The sequence below is a fragment of the Rhinolophus sinicus genome, linkage group LG01 (assembly GCF_036562045.2).
Source record: "Rhinolophus sinicus isolate RSC01 linkage group LG01, ASM3656204v1, whole genome shotgun sequence".
NCBI classification, from domain to species: Eukaryota; Metazoa; Chordata; class Mammalia; order Chiroptera; family Rhinolophidae; genus Rhinolophus; species Rhinolophus sinicus.
Window position 1 is genome coordinate 196332758 of NC_133751.1, and position 26451 is coordinate 196359208.

Sequence of the window (26451 nt, forward strand, 5' to 3'; positions counted from 1 at the left end):
AGCTTTTCCGTGTTAAAGATCTTCCGGATGCAGAAAGTACTTGGCTGCAAAGAAAACTGCTCCAAACATTGGGTTGAGTTGGGTGGCCTCTATCTGTAAATAATTCCCCCCAGGAGCGTGGTCTAGCCGGTTCCCTAAGCCCTCGTAGAAACGTAGAAACCTACAGGACCAGTCACAGATGGGGCAGAGGAGATTTTTTTGTCTGGATGTCTGCTCTTTTTGGAGAAATGGGATGGTATGAGAGGAGAGAGGGATCATTAAGAACTTAAACTCTTCTGAAGGCTAACACCATTTGCATGCTGTAAGATCAGATCATGGGTTGTACACTGTTGAAGCAAATAACAATAACAGTAATAGTCAACTCATTGTCCCAGAGAAGTTCACGCTTTTGAAATCGTTTTACATTGTGATTGCCTGGATCAGTGGTTCCCAATGCTGGCCGCAGGTTAGAATCACTGGAGGAACTTCTGAAAGTAGACACCCAGGCTCTATCCCTAGAATTTCTTGTTCCTTTGTTTCATGATGGATCCTGTGTGTGTGTGTGTGTGTGTGTGTAATATATATTTTTAAATTATGTATAATTATTATTATTTTTTAAAACAAACTCTCCAAGTGACTAGTGTGCAGCTAGGGTTTACTGAAAAAGGAAATTCAAAACATTAACTCATTTAGTTCTTACAGGCGCAGCTGAGACGGGGTTGATAGCATTACACTATGTTTCGCTCTGGACCAAAGGACCATTGAGATACTAACAGACACACTTACTGAGGGGTTAGTGTGTGCCAGGTCCCATGCTAAGCACCATCCGCTGTTAACAGTGTCATCTTCACAGCAATCCTAGGAGTTACGGACTGTTCATTCCTGCACTTGTACAGGTGAGGGAACTACTGTGAAGTAGATTGTTCAAGGTCACCCAGTTATTGGAGGTGAAGGAGAGGAGCTGGGGGCCAACCCAAGTATTCTACCTACTAGCGTCCCTGCCTGTAACCGCTGTGCTGCCCACTTCGATGCCTTGGACTTGGAGACTGACTTCCTTGCTGATCAATCAGCACATCTCTGATTGCCCACTGTCCTTCTTTTGCATGGCACTTGTCATTGCTTGTATTCGTGTGTGTCCGTGGTTACTTGAGAAAGGTCTGTATTGCCATCCTTGTCTACAAGCTCAGTGAGGGACCACCCAGGACGTGCCTGTCCCATGGAGGTTATGAAATAAATACTTGTTGAGTGACTGTCTCCACTCTGTCACCCAGAAGGGAGGCTATCCATCCTACATGTCCCTACTTGTATTAACCCATGAAATCCTCACAACAACCCTGTGAGGTAGGGGCTACCCCTGCACTCTTTTTTTACAAATGAGAGACTTCAGAGGTGAAATAAATTGCTTAAGGTCACATGCTTCAAAGTGAGTGGTCGAGCCACAAGTGTCAAATGGGAGTGGACTAGTGACTTGGACACAGCCGATGATTTCTCCTTTGAATCCCACTATAGTAGCTCGGCAGACAATTCATTTAAATGTTTTTATTGCATGTGTTTGACGTGTGTTATCAGGAGCAAATTATTTCATATTATCATGTATTTTGGAAATTTTACTATGAAAAAGTTCAAACATACAGAGAAGTAAAGAGAAGGGTATAAATTCCCATATGTGCATTACCTTGGTTTATGGCAATTTGCCCTATAGTTTTAGCTATTATTTTGCAAAACATATTTTTAAACAAATCACATTTCTTAGATTATGCCCCAAACACTTTTATTGGTGATTTATTCGAAACAGGATCCAAACAAGACCCTTGGGTTGCATTTAGTTTGTATGAGTCTTTTAATTCTGAGCAGTGCTATCGCATTTGTTTCTTGTCAATTGAGTGTTGAAGAAGCCAGGTTATCTGTCCTGCAAGGAGTCTCAACTTTAGGATTTGTCCGAGTGCTTCTTTGTAGTGTTAACTTGTTCCCCAATCCTCTGTTTTTTTTTTCTGAAATGGAAGTTAGAGATAAAGACTTGATTAGATTTGCATGAGACCTTTTTGGCACGACCTCTTCCTAAGCTGCTGTGTGCTTCACATTGCATTTTGTCAGGATGCACATAGTGTTTAGCTGCCCCATTATTAGTGTGTAAGAGTGATCAGTGGTCCAGGTAGGAAGCAATCTGAGAGGTGGTGATGGCCTTCATGCAAACAGAAGTACCCCCTTCACCTAGTGGTTTAAGTCTATTAATGATTCTTGCCTGAATTACCTGTTTTATTTGAAACCAAAAAAAAAGTAGTTTTCTTATACTTTTTAATTCTTCACATATTAGCTAGCACTTACACAAGGAATAATTTTTCTTCATCATCTAGGACCATTTGACTGCCCTACAATTCAATTCTTACAGGAAAGGTAGGATAAAATCTTATTTATTTCCGCCTAATTATCTATTTTAAAGTAGGAAGCTGACGTAATAGCTACTTCTAATGGTGACTGGAGAGGTTTTATTAACTACATATTTTAAGATCTCTAAATCAAAATCTTGGAATGCATTTTTCTTTCCACCATCAGGAAATGAGTTTAGGCTATTAGCCTTTGGGATATGTTAAAAAAAAAAATAGCAAAATGTTTCATTTGGTCATGAAATCAAACATTGTTTCCTTGAGATAAATCTTAAGTACCTGTCATCCAATCTTATAACATTGTATTAGTTTTAGGTATACAATATCATGATTTGATATGTGTATATTGCAAAATGATCCAGACAATAAGTTTAGTTAACATACATGACCACACATTGTTACAATTTGTTTTTTCCTTGTGATGAGAATTTTAAAGATTTACTCTCTTTGCATCTTTACATCTCCAGGACTTATTTGTAAATCTTATAACTGCAAGTTTGTACCTTTTGACCACCATTCATTTGCCCTACCTCTACCCCTACCACACCGACCCCCTCCCCACCTCTGGCAACCACAAATCTGTTCTCTATATCTGTGAGTTAGATTTTTATTTTTCAGATTCCATGTGTAAGTGAGATCATACAGTATTTGTCTTTGTCTGTCTTACTCCACTTGGCATAATGACCTCCATTTTGTCACAAATGGCAGTCTTTCCTTCTTTCTTTTTTATGGCTGAATAATGTTCCATTTTATATATACGGGGGTGCCAAAAAATGTGTACACATGACTTGTATTCATCTTTTATTATCGGGACATATTGAGTATTATAATTTTAATATAGTTTTTCCCTTTCTTAAAACGTGTACATTTTTTGGGCACACTCTGTAGTTCATTGCCTTTTTGTTTTAAAGTGGTATTCTAGTGAAAAGATATATTGCAATTTGTCCATGCATCTGTTGAATATTTGGATTGCAGCTATTATGAATAACACTGCTGTGAATCTGCCTACAAGTCTTTGTATGAATGTATGCTTTCTTTATTCTTGGGTAAACCTAGGAATGGAATGGCTGATATGGTATGGTAGGTGTAGGTTTAACTTTTTAAGGAACTGCCAACCCGTCTTCCCAAGTGGTTGTATTATTGTACATTCCTACCAGCAGTGCATGAGTGTTCCAGTTGCTCCATATCTTTGCCATCACTTAATATAGTCAGTCTTTTTAATCTTTGCAATTTTAATAAGTGTGTAGTGGTTAAACATTGTGGCTTTTGTTTGCATTTCCCTAATGACTAATGATGTGGAGCATCTTTTCATGTGCTTATTTGCCATCTGTATGTCTTCTTTGTTGAAATACCTGTTTAAATATTTTGCCCATTTTAATTGGTTTGCTTATTTTCCTATGATTGAGTTTTGAAAGTTTTGTGTTCTTCTGAGTACAAGTCTTCTATCAGGTATATGCTTTGTATAAGTTTTTCCCCCAGCCTGTGGATTATCATTACATGCTCTAAACAGTATCTTTCGAAGAACAGAAGTATTTAATTTTCATGAAACCAATTTATTAATATTTTTTAATGGATTGTGTGTTTTTGCTGTTACAGCTAAAGAATCTTTGCTTAATCCAAGGTCGTAAGATTTTTTTATGCTTTCAACAAGTTTTATAGTTTTAGGTTTTACATAGAGTTCAGTGATGCATTTTGGGTTAATGTTTGCCTATGGTGTAAGTTCTAAATTCATTTTTGGGCATATGTATGATCCAATATTTCCAGTTCCATTTGTTTAAAAGATACGCTATCTCTTTCCTACTGCACTGCCCTTGTGTCCTTGTCAAAAGTCAGTTGTCCATATACGTGTGGTTTATTTCTGGACTCTGTTCCATTCCGCTGATCTGTTTGCCTATCTTGATGCCAGCACCATACTGTTTAGATTACTGTGGCTTTATAATAATTCATGAAATTAGATAGTGTTAACCCTCAGACTTTGTTCTTTTTTTTTTTCAGAGTTGTTTTGACTATTTATTATAGGTTCTTTGCATTTCCATATGCATTTTAGAATCAGCTTATCAAATTCTACAAAAAAGCCTGCTGGGATTTTCATTGCAATTGCTTTTTGATTGAGAGTAGTCTATAAACTTGGAGAGAACTGACATCTCAAAAACATTGAGTCTTCCACTGTATGATTTTATTTACATCTGAAGTTTTCAAACTTTACAGCATATTTAAGAATCACCTGAGGATTTTTGTTAAAATGCAAATTCCCCAGAGGTTTTGATTCTTTAGGTCTCAGGGAGGACCATTGACATTTTTAAACTTTTTACTTTGAAGTAATTTCAGAAACTAAAAATTCTGGAAAATTACCAAAAATTCCCATATTTCTTCATTAAATTCCCTAAATGTTAAGATTTTACTATATTTCCTTTATCTGTGTCTATCTACACACACACACACACACACACACACACACACACACAATTATTTTTTGAATTATTTAAGAGTAAGTTACAGACATGGTTTCCCTTTATCCTTCCATATATCAATACGGGGGGTGCCAAAAAAATGTATACACATAACTTGTACTCATCTTTTGTTATTGGTATATATTGAGTATTAAAATTTTAATACAGTTTTTTCCTTTCTTAAAATGTGTATACATTTTTTTTGGCACCCTCTGTATATATTTCCTAAAACCAATAACATCGTCTTATATAACCACAGTATAATTAACCAAATCAGAAGAATAACAGAGATACAGTCCTGTGATATAATCTAGACATAGATCCTATTTATATTTCAGCAATTACCCCACTAATATCCTTTATAAAAAAAAGGGGGTTCACACATCGTGTTTCGTTACGTCTCTTTAGGCTTCTTTTATCTGGAAAATTTTGAGGGAGCGCATTTTAACATTCAGTTGAGTGATGTTATAGAAATTTGTTGGACTTCCATAAACACGATTGTTCCTCTTTTATTCTGGACTATCTCCATGATTTTTAATTGGTAGCTGTACAAAGTATTTGTGCTTATTTTGTCAGTAAGGTGGTAAACATTTAAATATTAAGAATATGGGATTGGTTTCAACTGGATCCTTGTTATAACCTATTTGTCTCCGTTAAGGCAAAGAAGTAGGTCCAATAGTAAATTTGCTTTTAAACAAGAAAAATGTGATTCCCTATAGGGGAACATTTTTGAAAAGCAGTGTGGACAGACCCACATATGAGAAATAGTGGGCTGCAAATTTCTGCAAAGGGGTCTTAGATTTTTGTCTTATAGCACTGTCTTAAGAAACTCTGGGAGACGTTTCTCTTAAAACAGGAATTTTAAAAATCAGAAGTATGTCATGCTTACATTCTTATATTTAGCAGATGGCTCTGATTGGTGTTTTGAAATACAATGCCTCAGGAATAAGAATGAAAAGAATGTGGTGGTCTAAAGGATTTTGCTTGCCTCTGAATTCCATTTTCTTTCTCCATACTATGTTAAATAATTAATGTAAGTGCAGAAACGATTTTCATAGGGAGAAAAGTGAAAACTTCTTGGATACAAGTGGAAGGATATATATACAAGTTAAATATTTTCAATTATTTCCTTAATATTGATCACTAATGTGAGTAAATAAACTTTCAATAGTTTACACAATGTTTTCTAATGTAGTTTGCTCATGGAAATTTCATAAAATCATGTTAAAGATGAGATTATTCTTACATAAGTAGATTTGTTCTACAAAGTTTTGTTTAGGTTTTTTTCTTTCCTGTTAGTGGAGCCATTTTATTTCTTTAAAAATAACTTTTTGATTATAGAATAAGTCATGCTAGTTATTAGGAGAATTGGAAAATGTGGAAGAGCTTTCAGAAGAAACTAGGAAAATTCCATATTCTCACCCAGAGATAACCATTGTTAATATTTTGGCATATTCCTTTCCTCCTGTTTTTAAATTTTTATTTTTAGCAAAATAATATATGCACTGGAGGACAAATAAAATGATATATTGGGTTGAACCACATGGAATTGGTGTTTTTGAGGGTCTCAAGCCATCATTGGGGCTAATAACTAACATTTATTGAGAGTTTCCTATGTGACATCAGTGTTCTAAAGGCTTTCTGTGTGTTATTTTATTTGTTTCACTAGCCAATTACTTTTCCATAACATTATTGTCCATATTAAAACTTAGTGTTAGTGGTTACCAGAGGGTAAAGGGGGTGGGGGGTGGGGGGTGGGAGATGAAGGTAAGGGGGATCAAATATATGGTGATGGAAGGAGAACTGACTCTGGGTAGTGAACATACAATGGGATTTATAGATGATGTAATACAGAATTGTACACCTGAAATCTATGTAATTTTACTAACAATTGTCATCCCAATAAATTTAATTAAAAAAACAAAACTTAGTGTCTTAAATCTTGAAAAACCGATAAAGACAAACCTAGGACTTAAAGAAATTGATCAATTTACACACATCCGGTCTTTGACTAGAGAAATGCCTGTAGACCAAGTGTGCTATTAGGAGTAATTTTCTTTTCAAGTTCTGCTGATATTGATGGAGCATCTGTCACAGGTCAGACATTGTATAATGGTTTTTAATTTGTATTTTCTTGTTCAGCACAATTTCACTGATTGTAAGTAACCAGGTGAATGCACTGGAGTCAGGAAGGGTGGAAGCAGAAGAGGAATATCGTTGCTAAAGGACTGCAGAGATGGGAAGTGTCCACGTAAGCACTGAAGGACCGTCCACCCAAAAGCTATACACCTGGCCATCGCTCCTTGCCAAAACTCTTCAGTTCATGGGGGGGAAAGAAAAGAAATTTACATCCCTGATTTTACTAGAAATACCTGAAGGCAGCTTTGAAGCTGAAAGTGGGTTATTGCTCAATCATTCCCTCTATATATATGAGATTGGAAGTCAAGACTTTCTTGCAAATGTGGGTCTTTCTGTGAGGTTCCAACTGGTTCTCAGCCAGGCAGCAGTACTTAACCTGTTGTGCATTATTATTAGTTATGTGTGTGTGTGTGTGTGTGTGTGAGTCACACATTTCCCCCGTCTTTTTTCCCTCTCATCTTTTAATTTTGAAAATTTTCATAGAAGTATTGAAGGAATAATGTAGTAAAGATTCTTTTTTCCTTCGATTCGCCCACTCAGCATTTTGTCACATTTGCTTTCTATCTACACACACACACACACACACACACACACACACACGTTGTTATTGTTGCTGTTGAACCATTTGAAAGTAAGAAATTAAGTTGTAGACATCATGACACTTCATCCCTAAATACTGTAGAGTGTGTCTCCAGAACAGAAGACATAATTACAATCCCATTATCATCCCCAAGAAATGTATCAGTGATGCAATCATTTTATTTAATATATGGTTCATATTCAAATGTCTCTAATTGTCTTCAAATTTTCCTTTAAAGCTAACACAGTTCCCACACATTTTATTTGTTTTTTAGTCTTTTATAACTGATTTTTCACAAAATAGTCCCAGCTGATTATCTCGCAGACTGTCACCCAGTCTGGAGTTGCCTAGTTTTGTTGTCATGACTCAGGTCAAGTTCAGCATTTTCGGCACAAAGACCACAAAGGTGAAGGGGTGTATTTTCCATTAGATCATGTCAGGAGGCATACGCCACTTTGTCCTTTTAGAGGTGATGCTGAATTAATGTTGGTGCATACGCTTTAGCTGAGCCTTATTTGTTTCTGACTTTCAGTACTGTTAAAGTGGGTGGGGCACGCCTGCACTAAATAGTTGCCAACAGGTGGAAACAACCCAAATGTGCATCAACTGGTGAATAAATAAATAAATTGTGGTATATCCATCCACGGGAATATTATTCCTCCATAACAAGGAATGAAGTACTGATAAACTGCTAACATGGATGAAACTCAAAAACTTGATGTTTAGTGAAAGTCTACAAAAGGTCACATATTGGATCATTCCATGTATGTGAAGTACTTAGAATAGGTAAATCCATACAAATAATGTAGGTAGTTGGTTGCCAGGGGCAGGGGAGAGGGGAGTAGGGAGTAACTGCTTAATGGGTACAGGGTTTTATTCTGGAATCATCTAAGCATTTCAGAACCAGGTAGAGGTGGTTGTTGCGCAACATTACGAATATACTAAATGCTGCCAGATTGAGTGCTTTTAAATGGTTAATTTATATTATGTGAATTTCTCCTCAGTAAAAAATGGTGGGAGGCAGCTTCCTCAACGATGCAGAGTAAGTCGAGTCCATGGGAGTATTAGTGATGGGGGCTGGCCTGTGTTCTTTCACCCAGGATATACCCAAGTCAAGTCAAGGCAGTGGAAATGCAGGCCAGTGCAGCTTGGTTTGTGACTCTAGACAGTTTTAGCAGATGTCAACGTCAGCCCTGAGAACTGCATTTGGACTAGGCTTTGTATCTTCCTTGTCCCTTTGACCTCCAATTTAAAAGAATCATGTTACCTTGGATTGCTTAATGAGATAAAAATAGAAACTGGAGGTGATCTATTCACCTAGTTTTTATAGTGTTTTCTGCTTTTGATCCAATTTAGGGTCAAGGGATTAAACAAACTATTTTGGTACTGTTTGTGATATGAAATATAAAAGAATGTATGCAATGTGTGGAGTGGGAGTTTAAATTAGAACAACTCCTTTAGATAGTAAGGTATCAAAGTGTATCAGGGGACAAGTTGTTTCCGCTTCATGGTCCACTATTTGACTTAATGTCCTGTGGAAGCAAATCAAAATGTGGGTAAATTTTATGCAAGAGTGCGTTTGTAGAGAAAATTTGTTAGAAGCCCAAATGTTCAAAAATAAAAGTGTGGTTGTTTTTATTGGGTGACCGGAATATGGGTGAAATTTTGTCTGCGTCTACTTTTTGCATGCTCCCAATGTACAATAGTAAGCAAAATTATTATGACAATGGTTTCCCTTTGTCCAGTGCTTGCTGTGTACCAGGCACTGTAGCATCTCTATGTTTTCTGCCTCCACAGTCCTCGGAGAAAGTGCTGATATTAGCCCACTTCACAGGTAAAGGAATTGAGGCGCCAGAAGTAAAAGAATTTGCCTCAGGTCAGGCAGCTAGTCGGTGGCAGATTCCAACATAAGGAGTCCAATGCCAGGTCTGTGTCTTAACCATTAGACATGCAAAACATCTGATGAATGTTAAAGAGGTATGCAGTGTATATTCAGTTAGAGGACATGTGGTTGGGTGAATTCGTAGCTGGGGGACTTTATTTCTGGAGCTGCTCGTGACTCACTCTGTGGTTGAAGTTAAATAAATTTGGTTTTGGACTTAGTTTTCCATCATTATAGTAAAAAAGAAAAAATCAGAACATCTCATCTACCTGAATTTTATGCTTATAAACCTACTTATGTACTTGTAATAGATACTTATAAGTTTATGGTGTTATTACCATTAACTGGGTATAACTTGGTTTTGTAAAAAGCAAACAAAAAAAAGAGTGCATGGGTTTAGGAATTAGGCAGATCCAGGTTCAAATCCTTTGGACATTCAAACTGCCTGAGCCTCAGTTTCCACAACTGCAAAATGGAGACAGTAATGTGTACTTTGAGGGTTGCCAGTGGGCTATGGTCGCTCCTTCAGAACAGTTCCCTTCCTTCCCTTAGAGCTTCTTAGCTCACTGTATCTGGCTTGGAATACAGAATAATGAGACCTGCCTAAGTTTCTTGTAACTTTTTTTGCACATGTTAGTAAAATAAAATTAACCATCAGTGGTAAATTGTCAGCACTCAGATCTGGGAAGAGAGAAGTAGGGGAAGAAAAATGGAGTGATCCTGGTGGGAACGAGGGCAGAGGGCACTCTTTTGACCTTGCTTCTGGACTCATTTAAACTTTGTTGGCAGTTCAAGAATGCAAGAAAACAATCCACAGAGGGGTGCAGGGCAATGCTTCTTTCACCTTTCATGCATTCTTTTAATCTGTAACTCACCCTGGGGAGAGCAAGGCAGTCGTCTATGGGGTTCCAGTCTATGTTTGGGTTAAATCTGTATGGGAAATGTATTGATTTATATAGTTCAAGAAAAAATATATACAGAGGGTGCCAAAAAAATGTATGCACATTTTAAGAAAGGAAAACATGGTATTAAAATTGTAATACTCTATACCGATAAGAAAAGATGAATGCAGGTCATGTCTGACTTCTGCAGTTACAAGAGGTGCTCAGAGTGGTTACCATCAGCGTCATTTGAATACAGTTCTTTTCCTTTCTTAAAAATGTGTATACACTTTTTGGGCACCCTCTGTATGTACACATGTTCTTGTTCTGGAAAAAAAAAAACTACGTCTATCTCTATAAAGCAATAATACATAAAGATGCTCTTACTCAGATACCATGATGCATTGTATGGGAACAAAGCTCTTTTTTAACAAAGTTGAAAAGGAGTGGATAGGAGTTTGGAGAACTGAAGTCAGCACTAGGTTAGTGGTTGCAGCACATCATAGAAGCCGAGAGGCAATGGCTCTCCTTAAAGTAACAGTAGCAGCTGGCATTTATTGAGTACTTACTATGTGCCACGCTTTATGTCTTTATGCTCCCTCCCCTCTCATCGATGCATTTCTCTTTTTATAAATATCTTTTAGTGTAATACATAGCCCAGACATAAAAAGAAAATGTCTAGCTTAGCTTAAGTTCTTGTCTTTGCTGCCCAGGTCAAGTTTTGTCAGTTCTTGCTTCATGTATCATGAAGCTATGTCATCAGGAGCACGAATGATTTGGATTTTGCTCTGTCATTGTGACATGTTGCAAGTAATGATAGATGAGCTAAGAGGTAGGGTCCCTCCGAAGCTATTTCTCTCTCGGGCAAGAGAGTTTCTGAAGTTTGTCACTAGAACGTCCCCTCTGTGGGCATGTGAAAAATGGCTGCTCGGTCAAGGTAAATACCTGCGGCAGGAACTCCTGCATCCTCCTGACAGTTCCCCCATATCTCACGTTAGGGACGCAGGGTAGGGACGTGAACTTTGAATTTAGGTGAATCAACCACTTACATCCTGTGTGGCTTGGGCAATTCATTTAACCTCTCAGCCTCTATTTCCTCTTCTATGAAAAGGCCATTACGAGCACTGTGGCTGCTTCAATTGCCACTGTGGTTTGGTTGTATGAGGATTATAATGGTTATGATTATGATTTTTATTTGTTTGAGGATTAAATGAAAATGTTTTGGCAGAGCGCACAAGACAATACTTGGTATATAGGAAGCATCCAATTAATGTTACACGATCCTAGCTCATCGCTATCTTGTTTTATTACCCACTTGAACTGAGGCTCAGTTTAACAGTCTTTGCGTGTGTTAAACCCCCGTCCACCGGCCCATGACTATACCGCCCGGTGAGCAGACGCTGAGGCAGCCTGATTCCTGAGCACTCGCCCTTTCTTACAGCCGAGGTCTGCATTGGGATCCTTCTGCTGCTGATCGTGTACAACTACTGGTTCCTCTACATCCCTTATTTGACGTGGCTTTACTTTGACTGGCGCACCCCAGAGCAAGGAGGCAGGAGATCCAACTGGGTCAGAAGCTGGACCGTTTGGAGGTACTTTAAGGACTATTTTCCAATTCATGTGAGTAGACTTGTTTTATATCGTGTGTTTTGAGGTGGGAAAAGAATGAAACATTTTCATTACTTGTATGTCCAGCTTTTCCCCCGTTAGAGGGAGAAAGCGTGTAATTCATCCCAACTTACTAAATGGATGCTAAGCTAAGAGAAAGTGTGGAAGGCTATTGTGAGGGGCTCTGGGCTCAGGAAATAGTTAAAAATTGGGAGAACAGCTCTAACCCAGGGGAAGAAAACAAGTCCTAATCTCCATTTCCTTTTGATATAAGAATTAATCACAAATCCTTTTATTTCTTATTGGAAACGATTCAGGGAACATTTTTTTTTTATATAAAAAAATCTCAATATAAATGCGTTGTAGCTCATCAAAACTTTGGATTTGGATCCAAGTCACAACTACATATTTGGGTTTCACCCGCATGGAGTGCTCGTGGCTGGAGCCTTTGGAAATTTTTGTACAAATTATTCGGACTTCACGAAGCTGTTTCCTGGCTTTACTGCGTATCTGCATGTGCTCCCAATTTGGTTCCGGTGTCCTCTCTTCCGAGAATATCTCATGAGCAGTGGTAAGTGAAGGCAGATCGCTGCTTCTACAATGTTCTAGGGTGGCAGAACCACACAGAAGGTTCCCCCCTAAACCCAGTCAGGTTTATAGTTTTCTTAGTGTCTTTATTACGGTCTGGCACTTTATGTGCTGTTTGGATGTTTCTTGCCTCCCCCACTGCACTGTAAGTGCCCAGAAGACACCAGACTATGCCTTTTATTTTCTGTTCCACTCAAGTATTTAGCATAGTGCCTGGAATATAAGAATATTCAATCGATGTCAATTTAATGAAACAGTAAATATTTTTGCATAATTCTTTTAATGTGTTCCTTTGGATTAATTATGTTTTTAATATAATTCCGTTTAATCTCGGTAAGAGAATAAAGGGCAGAGATAAATATGTAAATCATAAAGCACCCCCTAAAAAAAAATCTTTGTGAATGTGAGTTATGGAAATTTTCAGAACTTCCTCATGTCTAAAATGGGAATAATAACCCTTACAGATAAGTTGTGATGACTAAATGAATTTTTTTTCTGTTTTCCTTTTTTCTTCTTTTCTCCCTCCTTAATGAAAGAATAAATTGATGAATGTATGTTGTGTATCCAGATGTGGCAGACAGAATCATGGATCAAATAAGTGATAAATTGCGCCTTTGGGAAGTCGCTTTGTATGCTTTTATGAGAGATGAGAAATAGCCTCTGATGTGTCTTGAAGTAATGGTAGTATATAAACTAAACATACTCAGTCTGCTATCTTTTTCTTCCCAGATTAAATATATCTTGGCTTAGAAATACTCTGAATTAGTGGAAGGCGTTTTCATTAGTGAAACCATAATTCTGAGAATAAAATTCAGCTGGAATGCTGTAGAGATACTATTTGAATGTGTACAGAAGCTAAGCTTGTGTTAATAGCTCTCCCTTCAAAGTAAAAGGCTCAGTCAGTTTGTTTGGTTTTCCAACTTGACCAACTTATTAACTAACCCTGAGCTATAGCACCTAATTTACAGAGAGAGTTCTTTATGGTTATTGTGTGGGTTAATTATTATTGTCTTTGCATTTCTTGGCTATCAAGGAAAGTCTGTAGTCTCTTTTTGAAAATTTCTGATTTCAGGATCAATAAATAGCATATTCAGAGACAGAATTTTCCATGGGCTTCCAGGTCTTCATTATTTCCTATTAATTTCCGAAGTCTCTGTTGTCATTAATACCTGGTAGGAAATCACTGAGCCCTAAAAGGCCAGGATTTTAGGTTCTGGTCTGTGTTGTTAGGTTCTGTTTACCGACCTTCTCCTCTGTAGCCCTGGGCTTTAGGGCCAGTCCAGGCTGCCTCTGAGTCTGGCCTCCAGGTGGTGCACTAAAACCCCCACACTACTGTAGAGGAAAAATATTCCTTCTCATCCTTGTTTTGCAGACATTGGATTCGAGTTTTATGAAAGGAGGAAAATTAAAGGGAAACTTAAAAAATGTGTTTAAAAATTCAAAAAAAGCGCAGAAATATATTTACAGTATACAGTTTGCTGATTTAAAGTACAGTTGTAGGTGAGTTTGGTAGTGTAATTGAGAACAGGTATTGCAAATTCATGGCACAAGAGATGTAGGTACACCCTCCCCATGGCCATGTCAGATACAAATAGTCAACCTTGAGTCCTTTTCCATATAGTGCTCCGACAGCCACTGCCATTTACTAGAGTTGGCATTTGAGGTGAAACCTGTCTGCTCTCACTGGCTTATAACATCATGAGATCATTTCCTTTGCTATGACCTAAGATGTCCTAAAGACTAAATGAAAAACATCCAAACTTATAGTCAAGGGAGGTGCAGACTTTCCTTGTCTCTAAGTTGAGTTCTCAGTCTCTCCCCGAACCCGCTTCCTAGGAGAGATCTTGGTCTGAGGCTGCCCTCCTAGCCTTTGCCTGCCTCAGTGGCTGCCACGCTAGGTGTGAAAGACAGACAGATATGTGCCCCAGACCTTCTCTGGTAAGGAATCATCAGTAGGGTTTTAGAGGCTCCTTGCTACCAGGTATCTGTTTTGCTCTTACCCGAGATTTCTGTGGCTCTAAAGCCTTGTAAGTCCCACCTCCAAACCATTCCTCTTGGCTCATTTTGGTGAATCTGTACTCAGCAGGTGTCAGCCAGAGCACACTCTGTGTTTCTAGGGCTCATGTCCCCTTCTTTCTCTCCATTTAGTCTGGGCAGGTAGTGGAGATCAGATCACAACAGCCTTGTAGACCATGCAGAGGACTTTAGATTTTATCTGGTAGGCAAGCCATGGGAACTTGTGAGGGATTTTGAGCAATAGAGGAATCTGATTGGATTTTGCATCAGGTTAGAAGGCTCACGCAGGCAGCAGCTTGGAGATAAGTTGAAGGGCGATAAGCTCGGAGATGGTGATGGTGGAAGGGGCCTATTGCAGTGCAGTGACCAAGGGAGAAGTGATAAGGGCTACACTAGCACAGTGACGTACAGAAGAGGGGATTGATACGCAACATAGTTTATTAAACAGATTCAACAAGACTTAGTGATTGATTCAGCCTCATGAAGGCAGCGACTGTAAATTGTAATCCTCAGCATCTAGCAGAGAGTCTCACCTATAACAGGTGCGCAGTAAATGCTTTTGAATGAATCAATGATGAGTCAACCTGGTGACTGAGAAGAGGGGACTACATATGGGACTCGGGTTCTGATTTGAATGACTGGATAGAGGATGGTGTCATTCTCCTCGATAGGGGATGTTGGAAGGGGAAGAACTTTGAGGAAGAATTTAATTCATTGGGTTTGGAAACATGACGTTTGAGGTATCTCTGAGCTGTCGAGGAAGAGATGTCCATTGAGCTATTGGAAGTATGGACTTGGAGCTTCAGGAGGAAGCTCATCCAGGAGATAGATTTGGGAGAACTCAGCATACGTAAGTGGTAGGAGAATCCTTGTGTCTAATAAGATGAGAAGGCAAGAGAGACAGTCAAGGAGCCTGGCTTAGTCAGTTTGGGCTGCTGTAAGGGAATTCCACAGACTTGGAGGCTTAAACAGTGTTTCTAGTTCTGGAGGCTGCAAAGTCCAAGATGAAGACACTGGCAGATGTCTAGTGAGGGCTTGCTTCCTGGTTGGCAGACACAGCTGTCTTCTCGTTGTATTCTCACGTGGTGGAAAGAGGGAGAGAGAGCATGTGTGATAGCTCTCTTCCTCTTCTTTTAAGAATACTAATTCTATCATGGGGACACCACTCTTCTGACCTAATTAACTCCCAAAGGCCCCACCTCCTAACCACCCTATTGGGGGGGGTGTTAAGATTTCAGCATATGAAATTTGGAGGGACACAGACATGCAGTCTCTAGTAGAGCCCTAAAAATAGCAGCATTTTAGGATGGGCTGAAGAAAGGGAGCCTAAAGCGCAAACTGAGAAATGCCAGGGGCAAACTAGAAGAGCCAGGTGTCTGGAAATCCAAGAGGTCCTCTTTCCAGTGGAAGTAATTCTTCCAGCTGTCACTCAGGACATGCAGAGAAAAACAGCCACACTTTGAACTCGATGAAAGTTCAAACCCATCTGAGCTCAGATTCTTTACCCTCTAACCCACCACCCCCACCTCCTAAAAGAGTAGTTGGTCATTCAGAATCCTGTGATAATTTTCCATTCCTCTAGTAATAGGAATCCACAGTAAAATGAGAATATAATCTCCTTCCAGAGATGAAGTTCACTGTCTTTATAAAGCCTAACACATTCTTTTATAACTAAAAAAAAAAAAAATAATAATAATAAATGGATAAGACCAAGAATGGAAGGAAACAATAAGACATTAAAAAGCAATTATCTCTGAAACATGGTCATGAATAGTTTGTGTTTTCATCTTTATCTTTTCCTCCAAGAGTTTAGAGTATTTTCTTCCAAGAGTACATAGTACATTTAAAATCTGAAAAGGAATCTTTGAAGTTATTTTTACATGAGAAAGCCTGATACAAAGACTGAACAATGATGTAACTTTCTTAAACAGTTTATCAAAGTCATACTAGACATTTTGGAACCATGTAGGGATCTAGCAAGTGATTAAGGTTATTTGTCAAATGTCTGATTTTTTTGGAAACTGTTTGCATTCTAAATCCGAGTTTGGAAAACAAGAATCCATATAGAACATCGGAAAACATTGTGTGTTCAGAAGACCCACAGCAACCTCTTAGAGGATATTCTTTTCAGTTCTAAGCAAAGATCTACTAGGACAATAACCAAGACTGTCATATACAACTATGCAGGTTGTGCACTGAACAACTCCAGGGGGCGTCTTTTACTTAGAATGCAATATGAATGGAGTCTGTACAATTGAACAGTGCAGAAGCCACCCAAACAAGCGGCAGACATAATGAAAACCTGATGACATTTTAGAGGCCTAACCTATCACCTGCCAAAATGTTAGATCATATTCATGGAATATATTGCTAAAGATTTGGATGTGAAAAGAATTATAAACCTGCAAAGTCCTCCAAATGTAAGCAGTGTAGGAAATTTTGTTAGGTGTTCACTGATGCCGTGGAATATTATTATGATAAAAGTGTTTTCATTTGTTTAAAAAGGATGTTTAGTTACACCTTTGGTTTTGTTCACTAAGGGCCAGTCTCAGTTTCCAAGAAAAGTTTGTCCCACGTACTGAGCAAGGAGGGAGGTGGAAACATTTCAATCATTGTGCTTGGGGGTGCAGAGGAATCACTAGATGCCCATCCTGGAAAATTCACTCTGTTCATCCGCCAGCGGAAAGGATTTGTGAAAATTGCTTTGACCCATGGGTAAGTGGCTTTTCATTTTGGGTGCCTGGGTCAAGGAAGTTAAGACATTATTAAATGAACACAAAGAAGCAAAGTAATTTTTCTGGCCCTGAAAGACAGACCCCCTCCTAACTGACCTCACCGTAAAAGCAGGTGTGGATTTTCACGGGGAATGGAATATGACCTTCCCGTTAAGGTAGCTCAATGCCACAGCATCCAGCTGTGACACTTGTCTTTAAAAGCAAAGCAAACAAAAAACATACAAAATTTCCAGCCAAGGGAACAAAGGAACCATGGCCAAAACTAAAGATATAAAGAAGCTCAGTGGAACCTTGATTTTCTGCAGCATCAAATTCCACAAATTGCTAGATTGCGGAAGTCCCTCCCCAAAGAATTTCGAGTACAAGTCAGTTTCCACGTGTGAAACAAGAAGTTAGCCGGATGAGGAAGGCTTGGGGACATCAAAGAATTGTTAGAAATTTGTTGCAAAAGTCAGCTAGGCAGAATAAAATAAGTACCTCCTTTTCACTGAAAATTCTCACTCTGCCCCTTTGTGTTTTGCAGTGCCCATTTGGTCCCTGTGTTTTCTTTTGGTGAAAATGAACTATTTAAACAAGTGAGCAACCCGGAAGGTTCGTGGCTTCGTGCCGTGCAGGATAAACTACAGAAGGTCATGGGGTTTGCTTTGCCACTGTTCCACGCCAGAGGAATCTTTCAATACAGTTTTGGCCTGATGCCCTATAGGAAACCTATTCACACCGTTGGTATGTATACTGAAGACTAAATGCTTGTTACGATGAGGAAACGTTTATCTTGCTTTGAGCAATGTTTATTGTTCTTGACTGAGGTGCTAGTGCAAGTGGCTTTGAGTAAGAACTTCCAAAAATAAGAATCCTGTAGATGTTATTTGAGCTTCATTTCAAGTTGACCTTTTATTTATGAAATGACTATGTTTTCCATTGCAATGGGAATTGATTACTTTCAAGAATACTACTATTGAACTATGGGTAGAATCCAGTTTTAGAAATAAAGTTTCTGATCCTCTAGGATGGATCTATTTTTTCTGTACCAGCAGATTATAACACAGCAATTCTATGCTGAACAAGTTCAATCAGAGTCTATTAATCTATGCAAATTTCTGTATAATAGATGTCTTGATCGTGTTCGTTTCTCATAGGCATCAGTTTCTATAGCAAAAACATTTTTTTGCAACTAGCTATATTAATATATCCTATATATTAATCCTGTATGTAATATACCCTGATTTTATTTTTTAAAGTTGCATATTTGGGGGAGAGAAGATGGGGGAAGAGGAAGACAGATCATGTTGATAGAAGGACTGAGGAAAGTAATTAGCTCCTCAAATTGAAAAAGAACTAGAGAATTGAAATGAGAAAATGATGAGTCAGGTGCTGATAGGAGAATTAACCAAAATTATATACTTCCTATGAAACTGGAAGTAATAATTTCACCATGGCTAGCCCATTAAATGAAACTCAGTTTTGGTTTTGTTTTTTAGGTCTGTTTCATTAGACTGGGATTTTACTACTGTTTATGTAAGAGCTTTGCTTTTCATATATAGTCACATGACATTATTTTAAAATACTATGTTTAACTCAAATGGAATGTTAGACTGTTGATTAGTTGGTGTAATAGAAATAACTGAGATAAATTTAAGTTTGCAATTGTGTTTTTTAGGATAAGCTGGTTACTTTTGGAGGCATATTATTAATTAGTCATTTTTTATTTCTTATGTACAAAGTACTATAATTGGTATTTTGGGGGATATAAGGAAAATTGTGGGAATGATTTTAGGAACTAAGTGTTTAATTAAGTGTAACTCATATGCACCATGAAATAAGTTGTAAATGTTGGAAACAAGGATATTTTGGAGGGTTAAATGAGTATAGTTATCACCTGGTTGGGTTAAACATATTTTTAAAAGTAAAGAGGTTTGTCATTTGATACAGCCTGGTTACACTTCTACTGACAAATAATTAATTGGTCAAGGGTCATGTGGAAATCACCAAATGTGAATTTGTTGTAAAGACTAGAAATCTACAGATCTGGCTTTGACTCATGCTTGTAGAACGTGCTTCTCTTAAAGATTCAGAAAAACGAAAACTTGCTTCGCTCCATCTTTCTACTTACCCTACAAACGATTACATAAGGAATGCCATTTCTAGTCTTTAGCATCTCCGTATCTACTATTGCTTGAAGTCTTTTGAAACCCAAGCTAAGGATATAAATGAAACATGCAAGGATTTCAATGTCTCAAGGATTCAGCTGCTGAGATCTTGTGGGGGTTGAATGGGAGTCAGATGATTGCAAGCAGCCTCATTTGTGCGGACCAGACTCTCAGACCATGTGTATGTAAAGACTTTATTGACTTGAAATAATACCAGTTAAGGATATTTTAAATTCCATAAACAAAAGCAAAGCTGTGTATCAATCAAATGCAACAGAGGATAAAACACGGTATGATATTGAAACAGTGATCTATGTTACTATGTCCATTTCTATTTTAAATCAATGCACTTCTAACCCAGAGTTGTTTCTTTGCTGATTCCCTGACACCCCAGGTAAGATTCAGGCAGCATCCAGAGCAGCACGTTATTTTGGGGCCCCTCTGCTTCTCTTTCGACTTAGTTAAGAGTTTATTGACTTAAATAATTTCTACCTCACACTATACAAACTCAGTAAATATTAGTTAAATTCATCCTAAACCATCATTTCATCTATAATCCTCTCACTCATGGGTGTCCAGAGATGCTCTGATTCTTCATACTATAAATAGTTTCCCTTCACATCTTTCAGACCCCACTTCCTTAATGACCTCAACCAGAGTGTTCATTTCAGTGTTAGTGAGTCTCTAAAACTAGTGAGAATCACTGTAAGGGTTTTGTTAGTGTTCTATTAACAACAATGTTCTATTAATTAACCCCCTTTAAAAATGTGTTCTCACTAAAATCAAAGTGCCACCACTGTTTGCATCACAGGGCTCCAGGAGCACAGGAATTGGGCCTTGTTTGTTTTCTGCTATGTTCCCAGTGCCCACAGAATGGGAGTTCAAGACACATTGGGGAAAAAACAAATTAGACAAATTAGTCTTTTGTTAGTCCTCTCTGATGTAATTCTTAAGTCTTCAGATATCTAACAAATAAATACACACTAAAAATTTTAAAGGGGACTAATATTACATTGAAGTACTATAGAGCCAGTACAGGTCGGATGATGGGACGGTGCATATTTCAACAAGAAAATAAGATCCAAGGGAAACTTGTTATTTAAAAGAGGAAATTTCCTGCATACGCTGTTTTTGATTTTTAAAATTTTGTGTTGAAAAGTTTCAAATGTTCAGAAAGTTTTTGTGGGTAGTAAAATGAACTCCTGTGTGCCTTTCTCCTAGATTCACTAGTTGTTAACCTTTTCTAAAGTTTTCCTCTCTCTAGTGGTATAATAAGTATACTTTCTGCTGTTACTTAGAGTCTGTCATTATCCTGTTCGTCATCAAACTTTACTTGATGGTTTTAATAGCCATTGATAATTCTTATCAGCATTAATTATTACAGTCATGGCTGCAAACTGGTGATTTTCTAACTCTAGCATTCCTTCTATGTTAATTAGTTGCCATTTACTATAAAGTCCCAGTGTTAGTCCCAGAATTATGGATACCCGGACAGGCTTACCAGCTGTTTACATGTGGCACAGAAAGTGCTCCAATCCCACCTTTTGTAGCCTTGAGATTGCCACTGACTTCCTGTTAACTCCCGAACCTCTCTTCTAATTATGGATGCCATAGAAGTGTTCGTTGCATTTTTTTTCTTATGGCAACATGAAAAAATACAAACAGTGCCATTAAGAGGTTGGTTCTTTCCACCTACAGGTGCACCGTGGTGGCTGCAGCTAACGCTCAGGCATCAGCCGCACACAAGTTAACACCAACATTCGGAAGGTGTTTATTACGCTTCAGCCAAAATGTACAGGAGGAAGTGGTATGGGTTTGAGGTCTGACTCGGAGTGACTTAGAATGTACCATTCATCCTCTCTGAGTATCAGAGATGCTCAGAGAAGAGGAGATGCTTATCATTGTCCTGTCATCTTTCAGGGGCACTGGGGGTTAGATGACATCAGACTGGGAAAGCACTCTGTACATCCAGGTGCTAGCGCAGTGAGAGTTGGTATGCAGAGTAGAAGTTCCCAGACCAGATTGTTGAGAGCTATCAAATGTGTTTCAGTTTCCCTGTGTAAGTATTCCTGCCAAAATGTTAATCTGAATCAAATCAGGAGGAAATAGACAAATCCAGATTGTGGGACCTTGTACAAAACAAGTGGTCTGGACTCTTCAGAAATATCAATGATGTGAAAGACTAAAAGGAGAAAGTGAATATTTAAAGAGACAAGGCAGCTGTGGTGGACTGGGGGGAAACAACTATAAAGGGTATTATTGAGACAATTGATCATGTTTGTGGATTAAGCACAAAATAAGATTGTGTGCAGGTTAAATTCTTTGGATGTGAAAGTGGTGTTATAATATAGGACAGTGTTTTTTATTCTTAGGTATGCATGCTGAGATATTTAGGGATGATTAACATGATCGAATCATTGGTATCTACAACTTTCCAATGGTTCTACAGAAATAAAAACAATAATAAACACACGTGTGTGCAAAAGTTTCAAAATGGGTGAGTCTGCAGGAAAGGAATGCAAGTGCCTATTGCATTATTTTTTCTATAGGTTTTAAAAATAAAAAAGATAGGGAAGGGATTTTACTTTATTTAAATACAACTGGTTTGAAACCACATGAGGACAACAGTAGTCCATTATGTTTCAAGTCATTAGTATATCCTGATGGGGAAAAAAGCAGGCTAAGGCATTCTCTGAAATGGAGAGAAAAAGGAAACTTTCAATTTTAATTGAAGGCTGGGATTAAAGGAGATAATAATGTTAGGGGGATTAGTATGGTGCCAGTATGAGTGTGTGGAACACACACACACACACACACACACACACACTTACATTGGGCATCTTTTGACCCTCCACAATAAGCCAGAGGTGGAACCAGTTCTGAACCCGGGTTTCATTTGGCAGCCATGTTTAGACTCTGCACAGCCCCACTTCTGCCGTGCAGCTCTGCCTATTATTTCTCTACTGTATAGTATGTAGCATCTAGAGAAAGATCATTCCTGTGTGAGATCAGAGAGATAAACTCTGTGGAATTTTCATAATTATAGAAAAGTAGAACAAAGACTACTTACTGTGAAATATCTATGCTTTGTCTCAGTGAGAAGAAAATAATTCCCAGTACCAATTTTTCTCTAACTGTGTATCCCATGACCCGTGAAGCTGCTCATTCCTTATCTTGGAAAAATATAATACAGCACCATCGAAATTCGAGCAGGAGTGCTCTGTGACAGCAATAAATGCATAACTAACCTTGAATTGTTGGATGGAATTGGAAAATGGAATAAGCAAGCATGTCAGTTATAAAAACCACTGAAACATAAACAGAAGCAACGATTCCCAATGCCACGGTAGATGTTTGCTGATTTTTCCAAAGTAAGGAGTTGTCTTTCCAACAGCAGCCTGATGCAGCTGTTTTTCTCCTTTCTGTGGTAAAATGAGAATTATGCAGCAGTTTGCGGCTAACTTAGTCTTGTGTTGAAAAGGTGTTTTTTTCTTCTCCTCAGTAGTAAAAAACTCTCCTTTTTGTGGAAAGAGATAATTCTGGTCTTGTGGGGCTCAGGGGATCCTTCTCGGATTTGCACATTTTTGTCTGTTACCTCTGTCTTTAGCTCTAAAAAGCAATTGAGAAATGTTTCTTACTCTCTAATCCAATTTCAGTGTTTAAATGAGGGGCAGGAGTACTGGGTTTAAAATCATAATTTCCTCTCGGTGTTTTGTGTGTGTGTGGTTTAGGGTCTTTCAGCATCTCACTTTCTCTGCACTTAACTAAGAGAAAGGCAAGTATGACTATGTTTCACACTTAAAGGGAAAAGTCTTATGGTGATAAATTCGACACATATGGACCTGTCTCAGCTTGCTGGAAGAGCTATCTGAAATATAATAAAACCATTAATGAGAGAAGGGCAGAACTGATGTTAACTATAGGATAGCTCATAGAAAGAAAGATTCAACTAATAATTCAGAATTCACAAGTCCTAATTAAAGTAAGCTGGGAACAACACATTTCATCATCTTAGACTAACCACTGTGTCTCTTTGTAAGTCCCAACTCCCACCCCAATAGTTGTACTTGACCTCTCTCCTTGGGACCATTTCAAAGAAAACAAGCTTTTTCTATAAAACCACAAATTTATTAGTAGATTGGCATGCAGGTTTTTCAATTTGCATGTAAATTTCTGAGATTTTCGCTCAAACAACAACAAAGTTCAGAGCTGGAAGAAAGTTTCAACATTCCAATTCTCTTTTATCCTATACATATAAAACTTAAGGCCAGGGAGGAAGTTACTTACTAGCTCAATATACTTGCTGGTGAGCTAGCACTAGACCTGGTGTAGCCTGGTGCTGTTTATGCAACACCAGCTCCCAGTTCTACCCCATCCCCACATTAACCTTTCCTGGTCCACATTTCCAACCACAACTGACAGCAAGATGGTTATGTTTGTAGTTATTTATGTTGAATTACAAAGGACTGATGTGTGTCATATATCAATTAGACATCTAAGCTATCAAAGAACTACCGTGTTTCCCCGAAAATAAGACCTAGCCAGACAATCAGCTCTAAGGCGTCTTTTGGAGCAAAAATTAATATAAGACCCAATCTTAGTTTATTATAAGACCGGGTCTTAGATCATATTATATAATATGATTATATAACTATTGCATTATATAATAATATTATAGTACTATAAGACTGGGTCTTATATAATATGATACAAGACCTGGTCTTATATTAATTTTTGCTCCAAAAGACACCTTAGAGCGGGTTGTCTGGCTAGGTCTTATTTTCGGGGAAACGGTATATATGAGCTTTTTGAGTCTACATGTGGTTAAAAACTTAGCAATTTAAGAACATTAGTGTTGCAGTTAGGATGTATATACAGATACACACACACACACACACACACACACACACACACACTCTTTATCTCCTTGGTCTTCCCTTAACTAACCACCTTCTGTTATTGACATGGATTCGAGCCTTGGATGGAGCACAGGATAACTCAGGGTAGGCCAAAGGAAATCGCCTCCCCTTCGAGTTCTATTCTGTGACCTACAGCCCCGTTCGATCTCATGCCCAAGCTAATCAAAGGTAGTAAGAATCAGTTTGCTGCCCAGCTGGTCGGTGAACATCCTGTATATTTTAAACTTGGCACCAGTAGCAGCATTAGACCAGCAGAGGGCGCGTTGAATAGTAGAGAAGACTCAGGAGAGCTGGCATCAAAGTCATGTGTACCTATCTGTATTCTCTAAACATCTGAGACAAGTAGATGAACGTTATTTATTATATAAATGCCTTTTAAAATACATATAGAATTTGCCATGTTTTTAAAAATTAATTGATCGATTTTGAGTAAAATTGATCTATATGAGTAAAACACAAATGTATATTCATTGTATAAAATTCACACAATACAAATAAACTGAAAGTTCCCCCATCTCTCCTCCCTCCCTCGAGGTAACAGTTACCAGTCTTTCCAGACTTTTTCAATATGCTAAAAGCTTACAATCTACCTAGAAATATAAATGTTTTTTTCATAAATGGGATCATGCTATATTATTTTACGTTTTTCCCATTTAATACATTTTAGACATCTGTGTATGTGCATACACACATATGATTTCATTTTTTAAAACTGAAGTATAATTGACACATAACATTATTAGTTTCAGGTGTACAACATCATGATTTGATAATTGCATCTATTGCAAAATGATAATAAATCTGGTTAACAATCATCACCATACATAGTTAGAAAAATATTATTTCATTAAAAAAATTGCTGCCTAGGATTCCGTTGAATGGATGTTCTGTGGTTTACTTAATAATATTTCTATTGAGACTTTCGGTTGGTTTTCATTTTCTACTGTTACAGACAGTGGAGTCCTTGTGGTTTTGTATGCTTTCTATTACAGTCATTTAGCTATGAAGATATTCTTTTACTTTTTTAGGATGACATTGAAAAGGGAGTAGAGCGCTGGTGCCTCATGATTCAAGATTTCACAGCCAGCCGTAATGGGTACTGTGGTCGGGCTGTCAGCTCAACCCGAGGAAGAATGCTGGTGACGCGCACACACAGCTGTGTCCTCTTACCTCCCAGCTGCAGTCAGCACAGTAGTTCATTTGACTCAAAGTCAAAACCACCAGGGTACTGACAATCCAGTGTCTGCTGAGAGCGAAAGTTATTTATTTGTTATCAAATGGGATGGTGTGACCAGTGTAGGCAGCCAGTAAAATGGAAGAGGGATTGGAGTGAGCAGGCCAGATGGATTCTGACTGGCAGATCTTTCCAGGGCTGTCTATTAGAGGCAGTGGTCTGTGGTGGAGTGGTTTGAGTTTCTGACATGTGACGTCTTCTCTGTATTTGCAGTTGGCCACCCAATCCCTGTTCGTCAGACTCTGAACCCAACCTCAGAGCAGATTGAGGAGCTACATCAGACTTATATGGATGAGCTAAAGAAATTATTTGAGGAGCACAAAGGGAAGTATGGTATTCCAGAGACCGAAACTCTCATTTTTAAATAACTACACCCTTCCACGGCATACAGGAGGAGGAGAGAATATCCCGTTGAGAGAATAAATATTTTAAACAAGTTTATTTTTTTTTCTTTGACTATGGAATCAAACTTGCAACTGAAAAGTATTACTTATAGTGACACGTGGATGTATATTTGTGGTAAATAAAAATACAAGGTGTGACTATAGGATGCGGTTAGAGATGACTAAATCTTTCAATCATCTTCCTCATTCAGGAAGGTGAAATCATTTTGTAGGTTAAGAAACGAATTATTCATGTGCTCAAAAAAAAAAAGACAGCTTCAGAAAAAATAATTAGACCCTTTTACTAAATGTCACAATAATATAAGGTGGTGTTTTCACTAAGTATGTAAGCTATGTAAACATTTAGGAGACAGTGTGTAAAATAATTTGCCATGTAGAGCTAAAGGAGATCATTTAATTTTTGTTTTGTTTGAACAGACCATTTGTTAGTGAATAATGATACTTTTAACACTGAGATCATTTGATCCTTTAGGTCATGTAAACCAACGCATTTTTATACAATAGT

General features: G+C 38.0%; 1 protein-coding gene across 2 annotated transcripts in view; it reads left to right on the forward strand.

The window, feature by feature from the left end:
* Positions 1-25979, forward strand: part of MOGAT1 (monoacylglycerol O-acyltransferase 1) — a 40527-nt gene extending 14548 nt beyond the window's left edge. For both annotated transcript variants that reach the window (XM_074314004.1, XM_019753687.2), the window contains exons 2-6: positions 11737-11915; positions 12270-12474; positions 17048-17222; positions 17766-17965; positions 25756-25979. In XM_074314004.1, the coding sequence (XP_074170105.1) occupies positions 11737-11915; positions 12270-12474; positions 17048-17222; positions 17766-17965; positions 25756-25910 (914 nt within the window). In that variant the 3' untranslated portion in view covers positions 25911-25979. The remainder of the gene's footprint in view (positions 1-11736; positions 11916-12269; positions 12475-17047; positions 17223-17765; positions 17966-25755) is intronic.
* Positions 25980-26451: the final 472 nt, after the last annotated feature.